The 25,528-nt window shown below is 38.4% G+C and overlaps 1 protein-coding gene across 1 annotated transcript in view; it reads left to right on the top strand.

Annotated features, from left to right (window-relative positions):
* The first annotated feature begins 2,478 nt into the window (after positions 1–2,478).
* The window catches only part of galnt2 (UDP-N-acetyl-alpha-D-galactosamine:polypeptide N-acetylgalactosaminyltransferase 2), a 70,227-nt gene continuing 47,177 nt past the window's right edge, over positions 2,479–25,528 (top strand). The window contains exon 1 of the mRNA XM_007549756.2: positions 2,479–2,986. Within this exon, the coding sequence (XP_007549818.1) occupies positions 2,891–2,986 (96 nt within the window). The 5' untranslated portion in view covers positions 2,479–2,890. The remainder of the gene's footprint in view (positions 2,987–25,528) is intronic.

Raw genomic sequence — 25,528 nt, 5'->3', positions numbered from 1 at the left:
CAACGGACCAGCAACACCTGCAAAGGGGAGGAGCACAAGGACAGACAAAAGCACCTGAAACACAGCTCACAAGGTCCAGGGCCTTAACAGTGGGACTCTTTAATCAGACCAAAATAATTTAGCCATATCAAAAATACTTGATTTCTCCTAAAGGATCTCCTGTAGCAGTCAGTCTAGCAACAGTCTGAAGAGATCCTCTGACTGAAGACTGTCATAAGCAACTAGCAGCTCAGTTTCCAAGCAGCAGGGACGATGTCCACGTTCTGGATGACACCGTCAGTTGTTGGTAAGCACTGCTGATCCACCTCATTTGCTTTGGCCACTCCCCTTTAAGATGAGTATGATTGATGGGAGATATAATATGAACTTCCTCTTTCCCTCTCCGCTATTTGGTCCTGCTTTGCATCCATGAAGCCTCTCAAATATATTCTTTGTGTGTGTGTTTGTTTTTTTTAAGGAACAAGGGTTTTATTCTGTAAATGTCAGTGTTTTATATTTAGCATAGAATAATCCAGTTTAAATTAGATTTTGAACCAGAGCTGATCAAACTCAGTAAAGACTAAAATAAAAGAAATCTTGAGTATGATGCTAGCTCAGTTAGCTAACGGGTTAGTGTTTACACTCTGCAGAATAAAGAGTAAATACGCTTCCTGTTGACTGTAATCTGTGATTAGGAATAGAAAAGCAAGTTAACATGCAAACCCCCAAGACAATAGCGCCCTGGGTAGTGAGCCATTTAAAAAAAAAAAACTCTGGAGGCAATATATTGAAGTTAACGTGCCAAACATGTCTTTACATCACAGAAATATTTCTGTTAAATGGGTTTTTATCTGAGCTGTGCTTGTTTTCTGATTTAACCTTTAGAGTTGGACATAATAAAAGCAACAGACTTGTGCCTCTGCAGCATTTTTTCATATCTGTAAAGTTTAACAGGCTGATTATAAAGTTTCTCTGCGTGCCACGTTTGCCTTGAACCCGGGAGTGAGCCGCTGAACTGAAAATTTCCAACTCTTGACTCATCCACTGACTAATCATGTCCTGAGATTAGCCCACAGTCCAAAGAGAAATTCCTCCTTTTTACGAGAAACAGCAGGTTTTACGATCCATCAGATGTTTGAACAAACCAAAGTTTTGTTTTCCTGCATCTTGACTAAGTATTTGTGACACATGATCTATTACTGAACTAATATTTCACTCTCACTTCAATATAAACAGTTATTACAACCATTTGTCATTTTATATTTACCCTGTATGATTATTTCTGGCCAACTAAAACTCTACATGATTACTTTTACTAATATACTGTGTATTTGTATTAATATTTTGAACATTATTCAGTAAATTCAGGTTATTTTAGAATATGACTACATGTGAAAAGTGCTATATTTTGACACCTTTCTGGAAAAACAATTGAACTTTGAAAGATTCAACACTGCCAGATTGACAAAGCAGAGAATTTCTCACTGAATATTCAGTGTTTCAAAAAATGATTTCCCGACATCATCAATCTGCATATGATCTGCCTAATGTTCTCTGTGTCTTAACAATACTGAAGTCACACATTTGGTCATATTTGTACAAAGAAAAGAAATAGAGTGGAAATTTAAATGTCATCAAGATTAAAAGTACTTTAAATCATAAAAACACACAAATAAAAAGTCATAAGAACAACATACAGTCACTAATCGAGAAACCAATAACAAATATTAAAGTTTGATGAGTAGCATCATCAGAATCATCAATAAATATCAAATATGTGGGTTAATGTTCCAGTGGTTATGGGTCGAAAGCAACTAAACAGGTGGGTTTTAGCCTTGATTTAAAGGAATGCAGTATTATATGTACACATATGTATAAATATTTAATGTATGTATATTTTTGATACTATTATCAACATGCAGCTCTGAGAATTGATCAACTAAAGTAATTTTGTCTCTTTTATCGTCCAATAACTGCCCCTTTTTATAATAATAATAATATAAAACTCTACATTTCTACATTTTGTTTTACTTTAAAAAAATATTAAACCTAATAATTTTAATAATCACAAATGTATTATGTTATACATTTCTGACATTTTATTAACTATTTAATCGTAGATAGATTATTATATAATAATCTATTATAACTATTTAATCGTAGATAGATTATTATATAATAATCTATCTACGATTAAATAGTTAATAAAATTAGAATATAATACCAATAATTTTATTACATTTATTATTATATGATTAAAATAAGAGTTATATTTATTTTCATTATACAGTTATGATTATTACAATTATTAGCTTTAATTATTGAAATTATTAATAATTATACAATATACAAAATATATTATTATACAAAATATATTATTATCATCACTAATAATAATAATAATCTTCAATAGTCAATGATAATAAGCAGCTTTAGGTTCATCGGAGGTTCTTTTTTGCTTTCATCTTTGTTTGTTGCTTTTAGCCCGGTTTAAAGTGTCTCTAGCGCCCCTATCGGCCGCACATGGAAACTGAAACAATGTGATATATTTCCCCCTCGGTGCTCCTTCAGCCACATCTGAACCTTTCTAACAATTCGCTTCCCAATCGGGACTTTCTCCACCCGCCTCCGGTACGGAACCGCAGGCTCGACTCGCCGCCGACCCCCAGCCCTCCTCCAGCGCTGCCTGAGCCGGTGTTTGATTGGATTAGAGTCGCTTAGCCTTTGCCCTCTAACCCCGCCGATGTTGGCTCGCTGCTTCCTGCTCTCTCCGCTCCCCCTCACCGACTGAACGAAGGCTGCCGAAGCCGCACGGCGAAGCGAAGCGCTCCGCACCGGACACAGTGCTCAGCTTCTCGGGGGGAGTCGCGGAACACGCAAACCGGAGAACAGCGACGCGAAGCTCTCAGCCATGCGGAGGAAATCCAGGGTGTTGCTGTGTTTTGCGGTGCTATGGGTGCTGGGAATAGCCTACTACTTCTACTCGGGGACAGCGATGAGTCGGAAGGTAGGGTTTCCGTTCCTCGACTGCTTTTTCTGGCGGCACGGTCCGCCCCAGCCGGCGCCCGGATGGATGATCCCTCTGGGACAAAGCCACGGCGTCCACGGCGTGATTTGTGGCTGTTCTCCCTCTGTTTTTGTCTGTGGATGTGAGCCGTCTGATAAAAGGCCTACTACTATCAGTGGGCAGGCATTGATTTGGTGGAGATGCGTGTGGACAGGGTGGCTGGTCCGGCGTGCACGAAGCCCCCTACCCGGTGCCGGTGGTCGCCGTCAAGCGGCTGCCAGAGAAAAGCTTCCCCCATCAGCAGCTTTTCTCTGCTTCTTTCTTTATTTTGGTCTTTATGAACACAATACGTGTGCACGCATGCAGAGCAGTGGTTATCAATATGAATGTTCCCGGCCTGGCTCTCGAAACCGGGGGTGTTTAAGCCTATAGAGCACGTCAGCACAAGCTGCCGCTGCTGCCTTCTGAGCAATGAGCAAAGATCAGGAAGTGTGCAGATTAACGCTGCTTCAAATCACTGACATGCCACACGCTCTCACAAAGTGGCCTTTTAATATATAATTAAATGAAAACAAACATCTCTAAGCCCACTGTTCCGGATATTTGAATGCTGAATCGATTATTCTGACGATTAATCAGACAGAAATGAGCACATTCTTCGAATTTTCCATTTGACACCATAAGACTTTATAAATTACAATATTAGAAAAACATTTATAGATGTAAATAATAAACTATTTAAATCCTAGGATGCCGATTCTGAAAAATATGACAAGTTTAAATTGATTACTAATCTGCAGATGTAGATCAGTAATCAATTAGACGATTAATTGATTAATTGAATTAAAAACTAGATGTACGGCACAGTTTTCATTTAACCACCATTTTTTATACCATAGTAGAAATACATTAAATATCCAAATAAATCAGTTTCTTTTAAATAAGAACATAAACATTTTATTGCCTAAAATGTAGTAACACAACATTCATTTAGTGAATGCTTGATCATTTGAAACAAATAATTTATCTGCAGCCAAAAAATACTTCTGACATCAAGTTGTGAAAAGCTCAACCCTTTCTGCTTGACTCAATATTAATCTGTTGATTAATTTATTATTATTTTTTGCACAGTTTTATTTTGAACTGGGTGAAACTAAAACTATGTCACTTGCGTTCTGGGACATATCTATGTTTTTTTATGTATTAAATGCAAAATTAATATATTTTCTGTACAGTTTTGGCTTAATTATTCCTCGGAGTATGTTTTTTTGTCTGTATTTTCCAGTTAGCCATTAATCATTACTAAATTCTCAATTTTTGTTTACATTTCATGAAGTCTTCTTCAGAGGTTTGTGTGTTGCTTCCTTCAGTGGTTCTTGCTGCAGCGCCACCACAGGTGAGGGGAGTAACAGGTTTTTTAAAAAACTTTTTGGATTGTTGACAGTGTGGTGAGAAAGCAAACCACAGCTGAAAAAATGTAACAAATGTTGCAATTTTGATTCCCAATCAAACAAAGTTTACCAGACTATAAGTTATGAAAACACAAATAGTCATAAAAGTTTGCTGCTACGCGCTTTTATGACTAAAAGTCATAAAATGATCTACTAATGCTGGAGGTTCATCGTTAGGAGACCAGAACGGTGGGAGTTCTTCAGTCTATAATGCATTTAATGAATTGGGAGGAAAATGTTTTTGATTTTTCAGTATTTGGTATTGGTCACCGATCAGAGCCAATGAAGGGAGTTTGGTAAAATGTGATTGATTAACAGATTGAGGGGAAAAAAAAGTTTAATATTTAGTAGGATGTTAAGTAAGAACAAAACTCCATTGGAATTATTCAATATTTTAGACTTATAAATGTAAAACTTATTTGTTATCTTGCTTAATTTATCCTGCTGCTTAAAGTAAGGATGCACAAATTAATCAGAAGTGGCCAATTTTACTTTGGCTGGCTCTGATCTGCAGGTCAGATGTTAAAAATCTAATTTTTTCTTTGTCCTGTGAATTAAATGCATTAAAAGCACTTTATAAGATTTTTTTAAAAATCACTAAATTGGTGTTGGCCAAGAAAGTCCTGATCCTGATCATTTTGATGAATGAGAACATTACCTTGAAAGCTGCAACTTCTTCTGACATTTCACAGATTAACTGAGTTCCCACCTGACAGATTAATCAATGATGGTGGTAATTGGTATTTGAAACCTTTTCTGAAACACCTGAGGTGATTCAGATGCAGCGACCCTCTCAGTTTGACCTCCCTGACTCAGACTGGATTAGTTTTAGCCCAAACTTACCTAATAACTCAGTCAGTTTTCCTCACATGTTTTCCATTCACATTACACCCAGCCTGTACATGCAGAAGTTATAAAGCACAATGTGTGGATGCATGATGGCTGTTTCCTCTGTGTGTATCCAGGCTGTGTGCTCAGTAAACTGGATGAGGCCGTGTGAACATCCTGTGTGTATTCCACCAGTCTCCTGTCTTGTCCTATCTGTCTCTGTGTTTGCTCTGCTCCAGTCAACCACAGCAGCCTTTTTACTTTTCCATTAGGCTGATAGCTCTGCTGTGTGTGAGTGTGTGTGTGTTAGTGAGGTTCTCAGAGGGGTCGAAGTGACACACCCAGATAAGTAACTTTCTCCAGGCGTTGGATTGCCAGGAGCATTAATATGGATGACGGGATGCGCCCGGCAGGTGTCTTTACACAGCGGGACAGTTAATCAGTTTAAACAACACTGCTGCAGCTCGGGTAGAGTGTCGCTTTCTGTCACTCTCTTCTTAAGTCTGACAGAAGCGTTTGATAACATGTTCCTGCTGTCATGAAGCAGATTTGACAGAAATCTTATGAGCCTAAAGTTAGCTGAGTTTTGGGGAACACATTTTAGTAGATGTGGTTTACCTAAATAATTTAAATTGATTCATAAATGGTTCTTAGATGCCACTTTAAATCCAAATAAGCTTCTGCTGGCCGCGCTCTCCAACTCAACGTTTATACTCGCACGTGAAAATGGCTGCAAACAGATGTGCAATTATACAACGGTACAACATTGAAGAGTAGAAGTAGAGCCTGCTGTGCAACCAACAAGAATGCAGCGAGTAGTTTCTGGATGTTAAGTCAACAAGAAAACATTTGTGTTTACCTGCAGCCATTGTACAGCTCATTCAGTGGTAAATCCAGGTGATCAAATGTGTTGGACCTCTGCTTGGATTGCTAGGTAACAGCAGACTGCTCCTTAATCTGTGAAAAGCAGAAGTTGGGCCTCCTGCACAATCAACAAGCATGCAGCAAGTGTTTTCTGAATGGTAAAACCCTAGTTTTTTTCCAGCAGCCATTGCATAGCAGTGAAACCAGCTGACCAAATGTGCTGGAGCTGCTTTGGTTGCTAGGTGATGGGTGGAACTCTCCTGGGGTAGCTAGGTAACGGGCTGGGCTTTACTGAGTTTACTTGGTGACGGGCAATGCCTGCTTATTTGTGATGTTACATTCACGAGGGTTTTGAAATGGCTCATTTTCCAGACACCAAAAAACATTAGCTTATTGCCAAAGGTAAGGTAATTTTATTTTTATAGCACATTTTCAGCAACAAGGCAGTTCAAGGTGCTTTACATGAGTTGGAAGGAAATCCAAACAAAACAACAAACCAAAAAAAGACAAAAAGGTAAAAGTATTGAACTAAATATTGGTTCCCCATGTTTAATAAGAATAAGTAGTATGTATGAACTAGTGAGTGTTTCTCTGGATTCTTGTCCTGATGAAGCTAAATGTTGGTTCTCCATGTTTTATTCTGTTAGTAAGTATAAAACATTTAAGCTGATTTGAGACCCAAATGGAAGCTGGAAAACATTCAAAATGTGAATTTTGCATCGCAGTTCCCCTGTAACATTATCTGCACTCGACCCTGAACTCCATCCACCTCTTATTGGTCAGGGAGCCGCACAGCGCCTGCCTGCTTCCATTCCGCCTGACAGAGATGAATGCCGGCGTGTCATAGCTGCCCCGATCACTCAGGATGCGCTCGGACACGGCAGCTGACTCAAACGGCCTCCTCTGAAGGAATCTCAAACAGCCCTGTCTCTGCGAAGAGAATTAGTTCAGCTGGCTTCTTCGTCTCTGTCACACACCGCTCACGCTCCGGCTCCGCGGATCAAAGCGTGACGCTCCAAAGCCTGAAACTTCCTCTGCTTGGGAGAACTCCTCCTCAGAGTGTGTAGTCCAATTTAATGAGGCTTTTTGAAACTAAGCTGTTACTTGGTGTGTTTTTTATTGTGTTTCTTCTGCTATAATGACAAATAAATAAACAAAATTGGTTTAGATCTCATAAACTATCACAAAATATTAGGAGGGATTTAATATTTCCTAGTGCAGAAGAAATTGAAACCTTGTGTTACAACCACAAACCTCGATGTATTTTATCTGGATTTCATGTGGTTGTCCAATGCAAAGTAGGGAGTAAAAGTAAATCCCTGACCTTTGTTACATCTCGTCACATTGCAGCTGCAAACTTTATTCGATTTTATTGGGTTTTTATGCATTAAGACCAATATAAAGTGCTGGGCTATTGCAAGGTCTATAAAAGGCTTAAAAGTTGTCGTCTCAATTTTAGACGAAAGGTATAAAATTTGTGAAAATGCCCAGATTTTCCATGTTTGCATAATATGGAAGATCTTTCTAAAATCATTGCTTTATTTTTGACACATGCATTATTGAAAATATCAAGTACATTTAAAATAAAAAATAGTTTTTTTTCTAAATAAAACGAGTATGTTGTAGAGATGAAACGATTAATCAGATGAATCATGCTTACTAAAATAATTGCCAATTAATTTAGTAATCGATTAATCATTAACAGGATACAAACTCAAAAAAGACTGAAAGAACAACACACTGAGAGCAGTAATTAAGCCAAAATTGTAAAAAAAAAATGCTTTTTGCATTATAATGCAAAAAAGCCTTATTTTTCTGTGAATCTGTTCTGCCTTGAACTCCTCAAGTGTCAGTTTTACCTTCATCTGCTTCAAATTCAGTAAAAAAAACGCATGAAGTGCCTTTTGCTTTGATATTACTAATGCAAAATATAATCAGTCGATCAGCTCAGCACTATATTGTTGAGCTTTTCACATGTTGATGTTGGAGGTATTGTTGATGCTTCCTTTGCTACGTTTGATCAAGTGTTCACTAAAATAAGGTACTTTAGGAAACAAAATGTTCGCTTTCTTATTCGAAAGATGAATTGTACCATTTGCTTATTTATATCTTTTCTAAAGTTGTATGAAATGAGCTGAAGTTGTTAAAGGAAAAATCATGAAGAATGTGGCATTTTTTTATCCAATTAATTGCCAGAATAATCGATGACCAAAGTAATCGCTAGTTGCAGCCATAAAATCATCTAAGATGGTTCTTGATATGAGGTGTACGGGGTAACATCTGCCTCAGATAAACAGGAAGGAAGTGTGATTCTGCACACATGAACTCACGTTCCTGCTCTCACCCAGAGGGGAAGCTGAGCCTCAAGCATCAGGGGAGTCTGAGTGGGTTTTGTTAGGTTTGCATTGTCGTCTGTATGGCAGCTGAAGTTCTGTGAGTTCTTCATCTTTCAGAAACCCGAAGCAGGGAGACGAGCTCGGTGGGGAGCCAGACTGGTTCAGTGAGCTATCTGGAGCTCTAGGCCTTCAGCCTCCACCTGTCTCTGCTGGTAGCAAAGATTAGATTTGTGGATACCACTGTCTTTTATCACACACAGCATGGCTTCTCTGACTCTGCATCTGGCTGGTTTTAAAGCAGGAGTTTTTTTTTTGGAGAAGTCGGAGTGAAGGTGAGGCTGCCTCGTTAAGGGCATGGATGAGTTTTCTCTTTGGTGGTTTACAGAAGAATCGATTAATCGAAATGAATTGATTATTGAAATAATTGTCAACTAATTTACTAACTGATTAATCGTTAACTACGGTATACAAAGGCAAAAAAGACCATTTAAGATGCAATAAACCTTTTTTTTTATGTGAATCGGTTCTATCTTGAACTGCTCAAGTGGCAGAACTTCATTATTTTAGTAATGGACTCATCACGATTAATCTGATTAATCGTTTCGGCCATACAATATATTCTGGTTTTATTTTGAAGAATAGCTGCAAGAACAACAATCTCAGAGCAGTAATGAAGCCAAAACTGAGCAAAAATGTATACATTTTGCATTAAGAAAACGTACGGAACTCCACAAGTAGCAATTTTAGCTTCACCTGGTTCAAATTCTGTTAACAAAATCTCATATTTGGCACCTTTTCCATCCAACTAATTGGTTAATCCAAAAAAAGAAAAAAAAAATCAAAGATTAGTTCACATTTTAATGTTAAGTCAAGCAGAAAGGACTGAGATTCTCACATGTTGATAAAGTATTTTTTTAGCTGCAGATGCACTGTTTTACGGTGAACACTAAAGGAACGCTTGTGTTATTGCATTTTAGGCAACAAAATGTTTATTTTTGATTGCATTATTAATTTATCTTTAATATTTTACAAAACTGCTTAAGTTATTAAATGAAAATTCTGCAAAATGTGCCAGTTTTTTTTTTTTTTTAATCGATTAATTGACTAATCGTCAGAAAAAGCGACACATGAATCAATTGCTAAAATAATTGTGAGTTGCAGCCCTACGTTGGAGTGTGAAATTCCCAGATTGTTCGCATTTTCACCCATAATCGGTCCAAAATCTGTGACTTGCACCTTTTTATTCCTGTGATTTCTGTCCTGAAACCTGTTCACACGCTGCTTTACTAATAATATTGATTGCACATGTTGGGGTTCCTGCTGCTTTGTAGCTACAGCAGGGTCGCATCTCTTCGACACCGGCGAGGCTTCAGCAGCTCGATATGTTTACGCTGCCATAATATAATATAATCTCACCCTCTGTGCTGCTTCATTGAGCAAACCGCAAGAATCAATGGATCAAATTAAGCGGAGAATCTCTGGATCATTTTCATATAAGAGATTTTCAACCTAATCCATCTGCAAATTTAGAAATGAATGTTAAAGTTGTTGTTTTTAGCTGGAGAAGGAGTTTTTTGTTTTTTTAACCCAGAATCTACTTCACACTCTCATTAGAGTTGGTTAACTTTCTGCTTGTGAGTGTCAGGGAAATGACGTTGCTGCTGTGCTGCAGCAGCGCCGCAGATGTGCGAGTCTGCGTGGGTGGTTTTAGGGTCGACGGCTTCTTTTCTCTGGGGACGGCTGCCGGTAAATCTGGGAGACGAGAAACGTATCAGTGCAGCATCTGGGTCTGGAAGGGAGAAATTAACACAGAGGATTTAGTTTCAGTGGTTTTTCTCATGAAGGAAAATGGCTTCCTGTGTTTGAACTTTTTTTTTATTGTCGAGTTATTTTAAAATGAAGGTGAAGTCAGAAACTAAAAATTTGTTTTTCTAAGTTTTTTGAGTTTTATTTCAATGTGGAAAGAGTAACTAAAGGTAAAAGTCATGCTGGTATTTCCTCATTCTTCTTTCTAAATGAAATTGTACTAATTTATGAAATCTGCCATCAAACATAATTTAAATTAGTTTGTAATGAGATGCTAGATGATCAGTTTTCTCTGGTGGTTTCAAACATAATGCGATAGAAAAAAGGTTGAATGGATCTAACTTTATAGGTACCACAGTTTCAAATTTTACTTCAGAGGATGTACAACTTGATCTAATTGCTTTCGTTTAAACTAGAAAATGATATGTTTATTATTTCTATGACAATGTTATCTAATATTCATTTATTGCTTTTTTGTCGCTTAATTGCAGCTTTTAATTGCTTATTATGCAGAATAGTTGAACTACTTGCCACTTTCCTTGTTAGAATAACAAGCTAATATTTGAAGGATAATTGGTTTGGTAGTCTTGTTACTTTTTAAAAACCTTTATAATACATAAAAAAATTGATAATTTTAAGTTTGCCAAATGCATTTTACTGCTTTTCTAAAAGGTTTTTGAAGCACAAATGTCCTACGTTTGTCTTGGCCTTTCGAGTGCTTTTGTTTCAAACCTCAAGTTGAGTTTTCTAGACCATAAACTACTTAAATCTGGAACCTTTAAGATGGAGAGGAAGAAACTGCAGCAGAAAAGAATTGATAATGGGACTGCAGTAGATCCCAACCAGGAGAGTCAAGAGTAGTATCTACTTGGCTGGCTTTATTTCCAGCAGCTGTATGGAGTTTGTATGGAGCCTCTGAAACCCAGTTACCATCTAATGGCACCACTACAAGGAGAGGGAGCCTGAAAAACAGCCAAGAAATCTTGATCCCTGACATAAAGCCTCCGTTCTGTGTCTGCTTTTCGTCGACTGTACCCCCTCTGTCATTTAAGCCCTTCTGCTTAAACGCAGATTCATGTCTTAAGTTTTAAACTGATTACTTTCCTCTTATGTCGTATTTGTTTTTTTTGTTGTTTTTTTCCCCCTTTCTGCCAGATGCCAAACTTTAATGGGAAAGTTGAAAGGAGCGATGATATCTATTGTTCTTTGAGCTCATGCAGAGAGGGAAAGTTTTCAAAGAGATGCTTCTTATTATAACATCAAGAGAAAACAGAACAGCCCTCTATTGTTCAGCTTGTTGCAGAGCGCCGTATTAATGTAGCTGTCGCAGCTTCACAGTCGGGCTGACGGCAATCTGTGCTGCTATCGGGATACATTTACAAATTTGCGGCTTATATGGTGCGTGCATGGTCACGGTGTTATGCCTGTGACTTTTCCACAGCAGAGGCATTCAAATGGAGAGAATTACCTGCAGCGCTCCCTCTATCAGCGCTGCTGTGACGAGGCTTTATTGAGTGCATGAATCCTCACAACTGTAAAGTTTCAGCCTTTAACAGAAGTCTAGGTTAGAGGACAGGTATTGCCTCTTGTTTTCAGCTTTAAAAAAAAAGACAAAAAAAAAAAACAAACAAAAACCAATCCTTACAAATCCAAGGAGATAAAAGACAGACTGCACCAGCATATGTGTCAGATATTTACATTTTACACTTTGGCATCTTTTTCTTTTAAGCAACTCCATCTGCCCCATTTCATCTGTTTGTTCCTGCAGATAAATCAAATAGCAAACATAGTCAGAATAAATTAAGGTGCATAAAAAACAGGCATCCTGTCCACCCACCTCCTTCTCTCCCTGCTAGACAAAGCAGATAAATGTGTGATCTGCCATATTTGGGTCACAGGATCCCGAGACTGACTTTGTTCTTCTGCCTTGAATTCAAATAAGATTCATGTCTTTGTTCGCTGTTTTTGTGCCTAAGCAGGAAGACATTTACAGCATAAAGTGTTACTTTAAAACGGTTTGTAAAGCCCTGCAGATCCAGAACGCTGTTTCATTTGTTCCCAATTAAGGCTGGGCAGTAAATTAATAGCAACATATCGACACATGATCAGTATCAACAGATAAAATGTCTAATATTCTGTAGTTTCACTGAACTCTGATCCAGAACCGCTCAGCATTCTGGGGGATGTAGGCAGAGGAAAGACTTTAGCCACTTCAAGGACGGTGGAATCAACTAACTGACTCTTTGGTTACCTAGCAACAACTAGCTCACTCGTTCTTTGGTTACCTAGCAACAACCGGTTGAGTGTTTCACCACTGTGCCTCATAACTGCTTAAAAATAAGAGAAATGACGGCGTGAAGTGAAAACTGGATAAAACGGGAAGGGTCGCCTCACCGGTTTCACAGTATTTCAGATATTTAAAACAAAAAACTCATAAATTTTATTGATATCAACCAAACACTTAGATCACTTTTCAGCCATAATAACGTCCAGCCCTAACTGGCGCCATTTTTAATTTCTAGCAGGAAGTTGTGGTTGTTTTTCAAGCGATCTAATTGGCTGACTTAGGTTTTACCTTTATGCTGCACTGCCCCCTGTTGGTTTGGCAGGTTTGTTCAGGTTCATTTGGATGAAACTGATCCGGTATTAATGCTGGTGTTATTTTTTTTTTTTAGTTATGTGACAGAGATACGTCTGTGCAAGGCCCAGATCGATTTGTTTCTACGTGTTGTCTCTAACAACAAAGCAAAGCTTCTCTTCTGTTGATATTTAAAGATTTTTCTGGCATGAAATGTTTCCACATCCATCTGACCTTTGTTCATTTTAGCTCTCTTGTGTTAAAATGCCATCCTTTGAAGCTCCCATCTGTAATTCACTGTGAATGCCACATCCTTCTCCATTTCTTAGCTTTCATTATCTGACTCCAGCCTTTCTGTGCCAGAACTGAATGAATGAACAATGTGCCATTTCTTGTTGTGTCACTTTTTCGGGTTTTGAAAGCGACATGAAGGACAGATATTACCAGTTTGACTACTGGGAACAGCCACAGAAGAATGCGGTCTGGTCCTAAAGCAGGTTGTACGTTTGTACATATGCAGTCAAGGTTTTTTTTTTTAATCTTTAAAACTGGAACAGCTACTTGTTCCAGGCAGGCTGTTTTCTGTGATCTCAAAACCTTTGAATGATGATGAGGCAGTGTGAAGTGAACACATGCTCACAGAAAAGCGTAAAAGTTTTAAGGTTATGGTCCAAGTTAAAGGAAAGGCCTGTAAAGTTTTCTTTTTACTGTAAAGTGAAATGAGTTTCAGGAAGCAGAGTTGCTGATGCGGTTTTACTTTCCTTTACTGCTCCTTTTGAAAAAGGAGGAAGAAACCAAGATGAATAACAGCCACTGGACCAAATATGTGACTTTTGTTGTTTTAGGTAGAAGGAGAAGGCTTAAAAAATAAACCTAGAAGTCCAACAATTAACCTTTTAGGTTTGAGATGGATTCTTTCTCTCAAACTTGAGTTTAAAAAATAATGTAAAAATCCATAAGTGGAGTTTCCTTTTAAAGCTGCTGGAGTTCTGATGAGAAAAAAGCATGAATGCGCATAAAGAGACTCGTTGGATGGCACTGGTACTCTGCCGTGTGTAGGACTCCTTGTTCTGATGGAGGTTAGTGGTGTGGCATAATTAGACCTTTTTAATGTAATGTCTGTTATAGATGGCTCGATTTTAAACCAAACCCTCAATTTTAACACAAATATGTTGAGCATCCACAGAGGAAAGCCTCTGGCTCGGCCATTTTCAGGTTTTTGTAGAGCTGCAACCTGCTGATTCTGATTTCACTAGCGTAACTCTTGAGATGTGTTACCGTTTTAATTTAAATCAAAATGATGTCACTGACTTTTCACTGTAAAATACACTAAAAAGGTTTCCTCTGTGTACAGGAAATCGACTGATATCAACCAGGCTTTTTAGCATACAGATATGTTTTATACAAATAACATCCAGCTGATTAGGAATACTGTGCCCCTTGCCTACTTTAGATTTAACAAGGTGTACCAATGCAGCAAGTGAGTTTAGGCTGTATAAATACCTTTTTTGTGTAATTGCTCTTATTTTGTCTGAACAATGCTTTATGATGCACGTAAATAACCCAAAATTAAGCTCCTTATTTGTTTGTATCCCCCCCCTTTTTTTTTTTTTAGCGCTTACGTCTTTTACTGAGTTGTATTTGTATATATGATGTTCCGGTTTTCGGTTTGGTGCTTTTATTTTGATAGGATTACTTCCGCTTTTTGTACTATCGAACGTTAGCTTAACGACAAAGGACAAAGGACGACAAGTTGTAACGGAGAATTAAATTAAATTTAAATTATTAGCAGCCCCCTTGATAGAGGCACATAAGGTAAGTTTATTTTGTAAATAAATATATTTTTCATATTTAGCGCCTAAAACTGTGATTTTTATTTTTATTTTTTAGATATTTTAATAATAATAAACATTATTTTTGAGTTGGCAACGTTACGGTTAGGTCCTGTAGCTTACACTGTGTTTTTTTTGTGTGTACATGCAACTCTTACGGTGAAACTAAGGGTTTATTTTCATTTTAACTACAATACGTATAGGTTCGCCAACTGAAGGGCTCAAACCCAGCAGGATTTTGACTAGCTCAAGGTCTTATGAAGGAAGAAAGTCGAATAAATAGCTTCATTAAACCTCTAAAAGAACCAACAGAATTTTATAGGCTGTTTTTTTTTATATATAAAAGTTGATTTATGTGCTTTTCTTCTGTATGTTGGAGTCAGTTTCCGGTTCACAGTCGTCTGTCTGTGCCAAAGACACATGTAATCTTTGCTTCGGGAGCGGGGCCAGGCTGTGCACATGCACAGTGTCGTAACTCTGTAGTTAAACAGATTGTAGGATTTTTTTCTCAAGTCAGACGTGCAGCTGAGGCTTGAGAAGAAGAGAAAGTTTCCTTCTCCTACTGCTGCAGTAATGACAAAGCTGACAGGTTTTTTACTTAAACTTTTTAAATGCAATATTAGAAATACATTAAAACACGCAAGTAATTAGATAAGGAAATAGATATTTTATTGAAAGTGACTTTTTACAAAATTTGAACCATGTGAAGCTCAAACTATGCCACTTGAGTTTTCGGTAGAATATTTTACAGACAAATTTGTTTTGTTATCTTACGTGCAAAATATATATACTTTTTGTACAGTTTCGGCATAATTACTGCTGTAAGTATGTTTTTTTTTATTTTTTCAGCAAACGGCCTGAAAAAATAACTGTATATTTCAGTTAACGATTAATTGATTACTAAATTAGCTGATGATTATTTTAATAATCTGATTTATTACAATTAATACGATTATTTTTTTTCAAATAAAAGCAACTGGATTGGGCTACATTACATTTACTGAATTTGAAAAAACCCCGTAAACTGTGGTATTTTAACTATGTTATACTTTAACAGTTTCCTATCAGCCTTTGCACAAATGTAGGCCTTTAAAAGTCACAAATAAATCCAGGTTTTCCATGTATGTGGTTCTTTTAAAGCAGCTGACCGCTGTGGGAGCCCATTAGCCTACACTTTATCCTTTTACAGACCCAACAGAAACGGGCCTGTGACTGACTTTGGGCCCAGTTAATCCAAAGTTTCACAACCAAACTTATGAAAAAAGTTGTAACAAACCCAAAGCTCTTGGGTTTCTTGTGCTTTTTTTTCCCCCTACTGTTGCTGTGTTTCAGCTATGAAAGGTTGTTTTGATTTATCTTTGCTTTCCGCCTGGTGTGGGTGGAGCAGCAGCCCATCAAGATGAGCTAAAAATAGCTAAAGGCATCCAACACCGTCACTTGGATTGGTTTGAAATGGCTCGTTTCACGCTTTCCCTGTTGCCTGTTAAAATGAACTGGAGTCCAACGTCAGGTTTGAGTCGCAGCCAAATCTGCTGCTCCCTCTGCAGCAGACGAAGCTTCACTGGACGGGCCCAGGCGGTGGGAAGCAGCCGGAGCTGTGGCCCCTTTGTGATATTCAGGGTTGTGTTGGTGCTTCCTCCTGTCTGTCTGTGGAATATGTGGCTTGTTTGTGTGGATCAACACAAGCTGCTGGCTGTCAGCTTTGTTTGCTCCTGACTCGTGCTGTCTCACCTGTCATCCTCCATCTCTTCTCTATGTCTCTTTCTCGCGGCCACCCATTAACAAGATGGTAGCCGCAGACTGTGGCGATGCTCTTACAGGTCAGAGTTCTCCTGCCGGTGAATGATTGACTCAGCAGAGTGTAAATACAGCAGCGCCGCAATATCTGCAGCCTTGTCCGGTAATTGGTGAAGTCCGGATGCTGCTCCTGTCTGCCGGCTAATTAAAATGCAGGAACACGCCAGAATGAAATTACGCCGTCAGAAGTTCAGCGGCAGGGCTCGGACAAACTGTGACAGCAGGCAGGTCTTTGACTCCACTCTGAGGTTTTTCAGTCTCTCTTTGTTGTCTGACTACTGACGAAAATGGTAAAATGTGACGGATAAATATTCTTTGATATGTTTCAGCTGAATCCCATGAAGTAGATCTAATTTCTAGTTCTGAGTGTGCTTCCTCCATAATGATGAAGAAGAAGATGATTAAATGACCGTGTGTGTCACTGAGAACTTATGAAACACGAGGCCATCTGTAAACAAAATTATCTTTCAAAAATAGGGATAGTTGAGCTCAAAGCACCAGACTGACAACTTTTTTCATTCAGATTTTGGTAAAACGAGAGAAATAATAAATCAAGCAAATTAAAAATATTGAGTTTCTTTTAATTTATCATGTGATTAATTGATTTATTGTTTATTGTGACAAGCGTAGACACAACATGTTCTGGTGACAGACTTTCGCTGACCAATGAAAATTCATTTATTGAGTCGTCTGAATTTGCACAAATTAGATTCAGTCAATCTATTTTTCTATAAATAAGAGCAATGCTGAAAAGTGTGGCATGCAGCTGCAGTTTTTTGCATAATCCCCTAACTTTACACGTCTAGAATCTGAAAATTATTTCTGTTCTTTGCAAAATATTTCAACCTCCGTCGATGCAGAGAATCTGTGATCATAAAGTTTAAATATTTGCCACATATTCCCATTCTCTCTAGTGGACTCTGTTTACTCACTCAGTATTTTAAGGCCTGTTTGTTGCACTGGATTTTATTTAGGGAGTAAAGCGGACTGAATACAAATGGTTACCACAGGATTTTTATTTTAGTTCATTATTATTCATCACTTTCTGTTTGTCTGCCACATAAAATCCCAAATGACGGCATTGATGTTTGTTGTTTTATAGTGTGAAAAACTTCAAATTGTTTGAACGCACCACAGACAAATGACTGCATAAATATATTTTTTATTCTTCAACATACAGCCCTGCTTCCTTCAAACTCTTGGTCATTACTAAGAAAGCTTTCTCCTTCTCTCACAGATGAGTTTTAGGGCGAGCCTCTTGTTTCAAAGGGGCTGTACGTCATTAAAAATGTAAACTTTTATGTGCCTGAAGGGCTGCAGAGCAGGAAGCAAAGTGGCTCCTCAGCCTTCATTAAAACTCCTCCATCTGCTTCTGTAAGTGCAGCCTGTTGAACACGTCAGTGAGGTTTAATGCAGAGCCGACTTTTGGTCGTGATGCAGCTCAGGATTGACAGGCTGCGTGTTCGGGAACGCAGCAGCGCAGCAACGTGACGCATTCATGCATCCAGGAAGGCCCATCAGGATCAGATGTCTGAATGACACATAACAAACAAGCTGTGGATCGTGATAACACCCGATCCAGTGTTTTAACAGAGAATGAAACATTCCAGCTCCCTGTGGGTTCTTTAAACACATCACCAAACATTAGTGCCGTTTTAGAGTTGTGCAGCAGCCAGCTCTGAGCTGCTGCTGCTGCTGCTGCTGGAAGTCCTCTGATCAGGAAACTGCAGCCAGGAGTGTGTTGAAATTTATTACTGCATGACGGAGGGAGCAGTAATGAAGCTTTTGATTAATTACCAGTAACGAGCATGACAGAGAAAATTATATGAGCAGGATCCTTTATCGGCTTTATTTTTGGTTTATTTTTAAATAAATGGGACGTAAATTCACTTTTTGGAGGTTTTTATACTTTTACTTAGATCCCATCTGTTTCTACAAACATGCCAAGCGCTTTTCTGGCAGTAAGTTGATATTTTTTGGTGTCTGTAAAACTTCCCAAATATTGAGTCACAAGGGCTTGGGTTGCAGCGTTACCTAGCAACGCCAGCTAACCCTAACCCGTTACCTAGCAACCCGAGCCCAGCTCCCGCCCATTTGGTCAGCTGGTTTTACTTCTGTATTTTCTGTACAATGGCTGCTGGAAAATACATATGTTTTGTTGTTGACTTACTATCCAGAAACAACTTGCTGGATTCTTGTTAGTTGTGCAGGAGGCTCTACTTCTGCTTTTCAGAGATGTACAGTTGTATAATTTTTGCATCTGTTTGCAGACATTTTCATGTTTGAGTGTAAACGTTGACTTGAAGGGTGTGGCCAGGAGCAGCTTATGTGGATTTTAAAGGGGCTGTGTTATGTAAAATAGACTTCATTGAGCTTTATATCATGTTATAATGTTTTTTCCTCATCAAAAACATACCTGGAGTGTTGCTTAAGTTCTTTCATGCATGTTTGAGAAATCCTTTAATCTCCACGGCAACCATTGAGCTGTTCAAAATGCCGGGGTAGACCTAGCCCCGCCTTCGAGATGCAGCTCCTCCTCGGAGCTGCAGTTTCCGTGTTTCCACCGCACAGAGCAGCTTTTCCCTGCGACTTTTCCACTCAGCTCCTTCAGACTAGCAGCAGCAATTAGCAAACACATTATAGGAACTACTTTTCAGTGAAACGCTGGTAAAAACGTTTTTAAATGGTCAACAGAGGAGCCATGTTGTGATGACTTCTTGAAGGCGGAGTTTCAGAAAGAGTAGAAGTTTTTAAAGGGACAGAACCCCAATTTCAAGGCAATAAATTAGGGATTAAAATTTCTTTTCAGTCATATTTGACATATTTACAGCATTTCTATAACCAATTGTGCTATAAAATGTCAGTAAAAACATTTGATACTAGCACAGCTCCTTCTGAAAGGAGCTCAGCACTGTTAGAGCTGACCAGACAGAAATCTAATGATCTAAGAAAGATTTTGATTACAAACTTTAATGAACATATTTTTATCCTAACCTATTCAAGGAAGAGTAGTAGGTCACCTTTAACTGAACCCTATAAAACTTTGTTCCACAGAGGTTTACTTTTTTACAACCTTGGTTTAAAAGCTTGTAAAAGTGAATAAAACAAAATGTTTAACTTTATTGATTGAAATAAAAATAATTATAGGAATCGGTTTTCACTTCGCCTTCTTCTGACCCTCTGGGTTTTGACTAACTGCTGCCTCAGAAAAATCAAACTAATACCTGTTTACAACCCTGAAAGCTAAATGAACCATGACCTCTGCACTGACACCCCTGTATGCCGACCTCTTGTTGAGAAACCAGAACTTTGCACTTTGGATTTTTATGCTCAGTACTAAAAGGAGAATCTGTCTGACATGTTTCCTCTAAGGGTTTTTTGTTGTGTTGGTGTCCAGAATAGATGCTCGCGTTTCTGCTTTGCATGAAACATTTGGGAATAGACCAGCAGTTCGTCGAAAACTAAAATAGTGGTTTCTAAAACTTTATTCATAAATGAACTTATAAATACTTTTGTCTTGTTTTGTGGCGACCTCTAAATCCTAACTTACCCTGTCTTTTAACAACCCTGTTTTGTGAAACTTATTTTTCTTCCTGAACTTTGATTCAAGCCAGACTTCTAATTATTCATGCGGTTTTAATGTGCAGAAGTTTTTAGTCATCTCTTAATCAGCAGTTCTTCAGGCTTTCTGAGAATTTTCTTTGCACTTTGACTTGTTTCTTGCTCATTTTTCAAAGCGTCACTGACCATGACAAATGAGTTTGAGCTTAATAAATGGTTAAAGTGGAGGAGAAATAAAATAATTAGATGTAAAGTATACTAACAATAACAACCTTTAAGAAACATATTCAGAAAAGTACTTTTTTGTGACGTGAGAGGCTCCGGGTCACAGCTGCTGCATGAAAGGCTGGGCTTTTATCGTGGAAAAAATTCTTGCGGTTTTACCCATCAGTGTCATGATGACATTCAGTGTTTGATAATAAATAACAATGTTATCGGAAACGCTCTGTTTGCTATTTTCTCCACAGTTTGTTCCACAAGAGAATAAATAAATATCAGTAAAACCAAAGATATGATTAAATGTAGTTACTGTGCAGTTTAGTGACATAAATTACACTTTTTAAAGAAAATGGCATCCAGACTTGTAGCAGATGATGCTTGTTTCACAAAATAGGCAGAAGTGAGGATGTGTTTGTGTTTGCGGTGCTGGTTGCAGTACCATGCCATCACAGACATAAAGTTGCATAAAAATAAGTAATAAATAGATTTTCATAATCTTTGTTATCATACTAGTACCACAGAATAACGTGACCCATATTATCTACCTCTACAACCTGTGACGTCTGTTGCAATGTCTGGTGGATGATGAATGAAGTCGTTTTCTGTTTTTATATTCTTGTTTTTTGTGTGTAGGATCCAGGTCTTGCCTTTAGCTCGGCTGTGTAAGCTGACTTAAACCCAAACACATAGATTATCCTCGCTTCCTCACAACCATATGTGATTCCCATCAAGGAAAAACGTTCGTTCCCTTGCTGATTTACAGGAAGCTGTTCTCCTTGTAGGGTAAAGAAAACATTTGTAGACCTAAAGCTCCCTCTTGTTCCCTCCACACACACCAACACACTCCTGTTTTGTGAGATAAGGGTTGGTGTGATTTTGAGTCTTTATCTGAAATCGGATGATGTCAGTGTTGTTGTTTTTATCTGCTTGCCTTTTTGGGGCCTGATGTACCTCAGTTAGATTCTCCTTTTTTAAAGGGATCTGTTATGCAGAATTCAGGTTTTGTACATTTTTATGCTTCCATTTTTAGCGATCCGGCTAAAAGCAGCCCAAGCACCTAAAAAATCGATGAGCTGTTTTCTGTTAATGCTTTTTTTTTAGTGACTGAAAATGAGCCGTTTCAAAAACCTTCTGGTAAGTTTTATTCCATGGTTGCCTAGCAACCCCAGCCAAACCCAGCCCGTCACCTAGCGATCCAGTCAGAGTTCCACGATGTTTGTCTGGTTTTACCGCTGTATGCTGTGTACAATGGCTGCTGGTAAAGACAAAGGTTTTGTTGGTGTCTTAAAATCCAGAAACTACTTGCTGCTTTCCTGTCGGTTGTGCAGGAGGCTCCACTTCTGCTTTTCAAAGCTGTTCAGTTGGATCTGTTTGCAGCCATTTTCATGTGCGAGTGTAAACGTTGCATTAGCATATTTGGATTTAAAGTGACAAGAGGCTTCTGAAGTTGGCTCCAAATTACTTAGAAGGAATGATTTTGTGCAAAACAATGTAATGAACATGTTTTGTTTAGGCCACAGACCGATTGTAACCTGGTCAAAGAGTCCTGACAGGTCACCTTTAACACACCTGATCGAATGACAAACCTTTTTGTGTGTAATAAGCTTCATGATGACATGTAGTTCTCCTTGTAGCTGTAGTAGAAATGTGAGTATTGACTGTAATCAGGCTGTCAGTGGTGACAAGAGGAGGGAATATCAATTACTGTTGGCAGCGAGGAGGAGGAGGAGGAAGGCTGAAGGAAAAGAAAGGAGAGGAAGTAAGAGGTTGATGAAAGAGTTTGTACAACTGAATTGAGGATTTCAACAACCTCACCCGCTGCGCCCCACCACCCTGACCTACTTTCCTCCTCCGCTGACACGCACTCAGATGATTCAGCTTTTCTCCCGTCTCCCTCCCCACTCCGTCTTTCAGCCTCACCGTTCCTCCTCGCCTCCCTGCGCCCTTTGTCTTTCTGTAAATTATTCCTGGTTTTGTGTTTCCAGCTGGGTGTTCTCTGGTTTTCTGAGGATTTGAAGCGAACTTGGCCTCTGCCAAGAGCTGGTGGTTTGAATCGATTGTCCCAGACTCCCACCATGTAACAGGAGAGGAACGAGCAGCTTTCACAACGCTGAACACTCGCCATCATATCAACATTTGGCATTTTGAAAATCGCACAGGCTGGACTCCACATTTCTTTTCAAAGTGGTGATTCAGAGTTTGAGTGGATTGAGAACACGAGCAGATGATGGTGTTGTGACTCTGAGTGCCTGACACTCAACACATGGTGGATTTCTTTACTTTTTTACTTTTGTCTGTTTTGTTCCTGGACATTTTTTTAACTTCACTTTTCTATAACTTTTGTTAGTTGGCTCTGAATGGCAGTTGGCCATTCATTTTTGCCATCTTATGTGTTTTGGAGGAATTTTATTATTTTTCTTTGAAATTCTGGAAACTGTGTCCCATTACTGTCTTTTTTTAAAATTATTTTTTATTGTTTTGTTTTTTAGTTTCTATTCAAAAGTTGTTTTTTTTGCACAGTCCACGATTAAAATATTCTAAAACTTTCCTAATTTGGGACGGTTAAGATTACTAAAGTAATTTTCATTTACCAGATGCCAGAATAATAATGACAGATGTTCTTCTTTTTTGTAAGCTTTTTATTTTTGTTGGATGTTGGATGTTTTATCCATTTGGAGGACCGATTTGTGAACAAGCTTTTACTTCCTGGCTGATGTTTTCAGATGTTTCTGTTTTCATCCTTCCATCTCTGTCGGGAGGTGCAGATAAATGCCCCCAAATCCTGATGCTGCCATCCTGAAACTTTAGTTTTGTCAGGATGCATCTCTACAGAAACACAAAATATTACCAAGTATTTTCTTCTCTAGATTCCAGTGCAAATTTCTTAGTACATCTAAAAGAAAAACTAACTTACCAGTAAATTTTCAGCAACATATAGGAGCTTATTTTATGTCAATAATCTCTTAATATTGAAGAAAAAGTATTAGATCCACTGGCAGATTATTTCACTCATGAAATGGGAAATATGTCTTATTATAAGTGAAATAATCTGCCAGTGGATCTAATACTGACTTAAAACAAACTCCTATATATTGCAGAAAAGTTACTTGTAAGTAAGTTTTGTCTGTTTTTTAAGTGCACTAAGATATTTGCTCCAGAAATACTTGATAACATTCTGTTTTTGCAGTAAATTCTTGGTCTCGTTTGCAAATTGTTGTTTGTGCTGCTTTTGGAATAAACAGTGTCTTCCTCTCTAAGTGGCATCTTGTCTCTGGATTTGTTTCGTTTGGGATGGTAAAATGAGCTTCAGTCAGCATCTTCAAAAGGTTTTCAGCTTTCGTTCTTCAGTTGATTCACACATTTGGCATCCAAACACCTTGGAGAAGGGCTGATGGCTAAAACCTGCATTTACAGCCTCATCAGTTCCAGAATCAAATGCTCGTTTGTTTTTACGTGCAGCTTCTCACCGAACTCCTCAGCGCTCTGCCGGCCGCTGTGCAGCGTTACTCCATGTTCCTGTCCGGCTGCACTGCTGGGCAGAAACACAGAGGCTGCTCTCTGTGGCTCTTCTCACTGAAACATGAAAAGACCGTTTCCTCTCTGCGTGTCTTGTGAAGGCTTGCAGCGCCGCAATATGTGTGAATGACACTGTGGTGTCAGGAGCGCTGTTTACTGTCGAGAAATGAGCAGGCAGTGGCGCTTGGTAAACTTGACTAACAGGACGTTTTAATACTCAGTGAGTTTGTTTTTCTTCCCTTTGCTATCAGCGGTGACTCCCACCTCCGCCTCAGCCCACTCCTGTATTTGCATTTAGTTGTAGGCGGGTATGAAACGATTGGTACATATTTTAATTTTTGCTTGGCATTGTCAGTGTTGGCCATATTGGAGATCATTTGTTGCAGATATGCAACCAACATTAGCAAAATGCCTCCATTTGTTTCACATTTTATGTCCTGTGAAGTTGAGTAAAGCTGTTGGATGCAGCTAAAGTTAGCTAAAAGAACATTAGCAAAATGCCTCCATTTGTTTCACATTTTATGTCCTGTGAAGTTGAGTAAAGCTGTTGGATGCAGCTAAAGTTAGCTAAAAGATGACTAGCTAGCTAATATCAATACAAGTACCTTGTAGGCACAAGTAGAGGGGCAGGGAGGGGACCAGGAGAAAAAGTTTGGGAACCACTGAACCACTGGATTAAGCAATCTTATTGAAATTGGGGGATTTTTTTGTTAAATTTTATGTTTAGTCCAGTCCGGTCTATAGGTTGTGTGTAAGATGTCAAAACATAAAATTTAGTTATATTTTAGTTTACCTTGCTCCTGCTGAAGAATGCTATCACAAGACATTATTAATGACAGTAATAATGATTTATAGTAGTTAATTAAAATAGTTTTCTTTAGTGAATTTCAGTTGTTTTCGTCTTAAAAGTTTGAAAAGTTTTTGTATTTTATTGTGGGGAAAACTTTGTAAAACCAGTGACTGTATCAAAGTGAAGCGTTTATCCTGCAACAATCTCTCCTCCTTTAAAAAATAGCCTGAATGAACAAAACATATCTCTATAGAAAAAGCTGGTTTTTTTTAAAAACCTTTCAGCAAACTTAATCCTTCCTCTGTTTTTGTATTTAAAAACCTCATTGAAACTGAACATGGCTCACTTTGAGTGACTTCCACACTGAAGAGTGTTGTTCTTTTTCTGTTGGCTCTGGTGTGTGTAGGAGATACTTCTTCACTTGTTTTTAGTAGACCATAAAAACCAAACACAACTCCAGTAAAGTGATAATTACCAAAGTTTTTTCTTTTGCTTTTTGAATCTGATGCCTCAGATTTGTTCAGCTTTGGAGAGAAATAAATAAAAGTCTGTCTGGAACAGGAGCTGTCCAGTCATTGAGCTGCAGCTGAGCAGAATCAGTGACAAACACACACAGCTCAAATCTCCAGAGAGAATCCTTCCTCCAACCGTGTGAGTGCTTTGTAAATGATATTTAAAAAAAACTATTCAGAAACACTTGTTTTATTGACAGCAAAGCATCAGATATGTCAGTAAATGGTGAAAGTTGCGTGTGCAGAAACTGTGACTGGGATGTTTGGCAGACTGACAAATTAAAGTCGCTCACTTGATTGAGACTTCAACTCCGCGAAGCGGCGTTACGCTGAGAAAAGAGGACAGGAACCGATGTTTATGTATTAGGTTTGATGCTTTGTTGGAGTTCGTCTGCAGATCTGTGTGTATATGCGTGCGTGCGTGTGTGTGTGTGTGTGTGTGTGTGTGTGTG

The sequence above is a fragment of the Poecilia formosa genome, unplaced genomic scaffold, assembly GCF_000485575.1.
Source record: "Poecilia formosa unplaced genomic scaffold, Poecilia_formosa-5.1.2 Scaffold33, whole genome shotgun sequence".
Classification (NCBI taxonomy): Eukaryota; Metazoa; Chordata; class Actinopteri; order Cyprinodontiformes; family Poeciliidae; genus Poecilia; species Poecilia formosa.
Note: the sequence above shows the minus strand (reverse complement) of the source record. Positions and strands in the feature narration are given on the sequence as shown.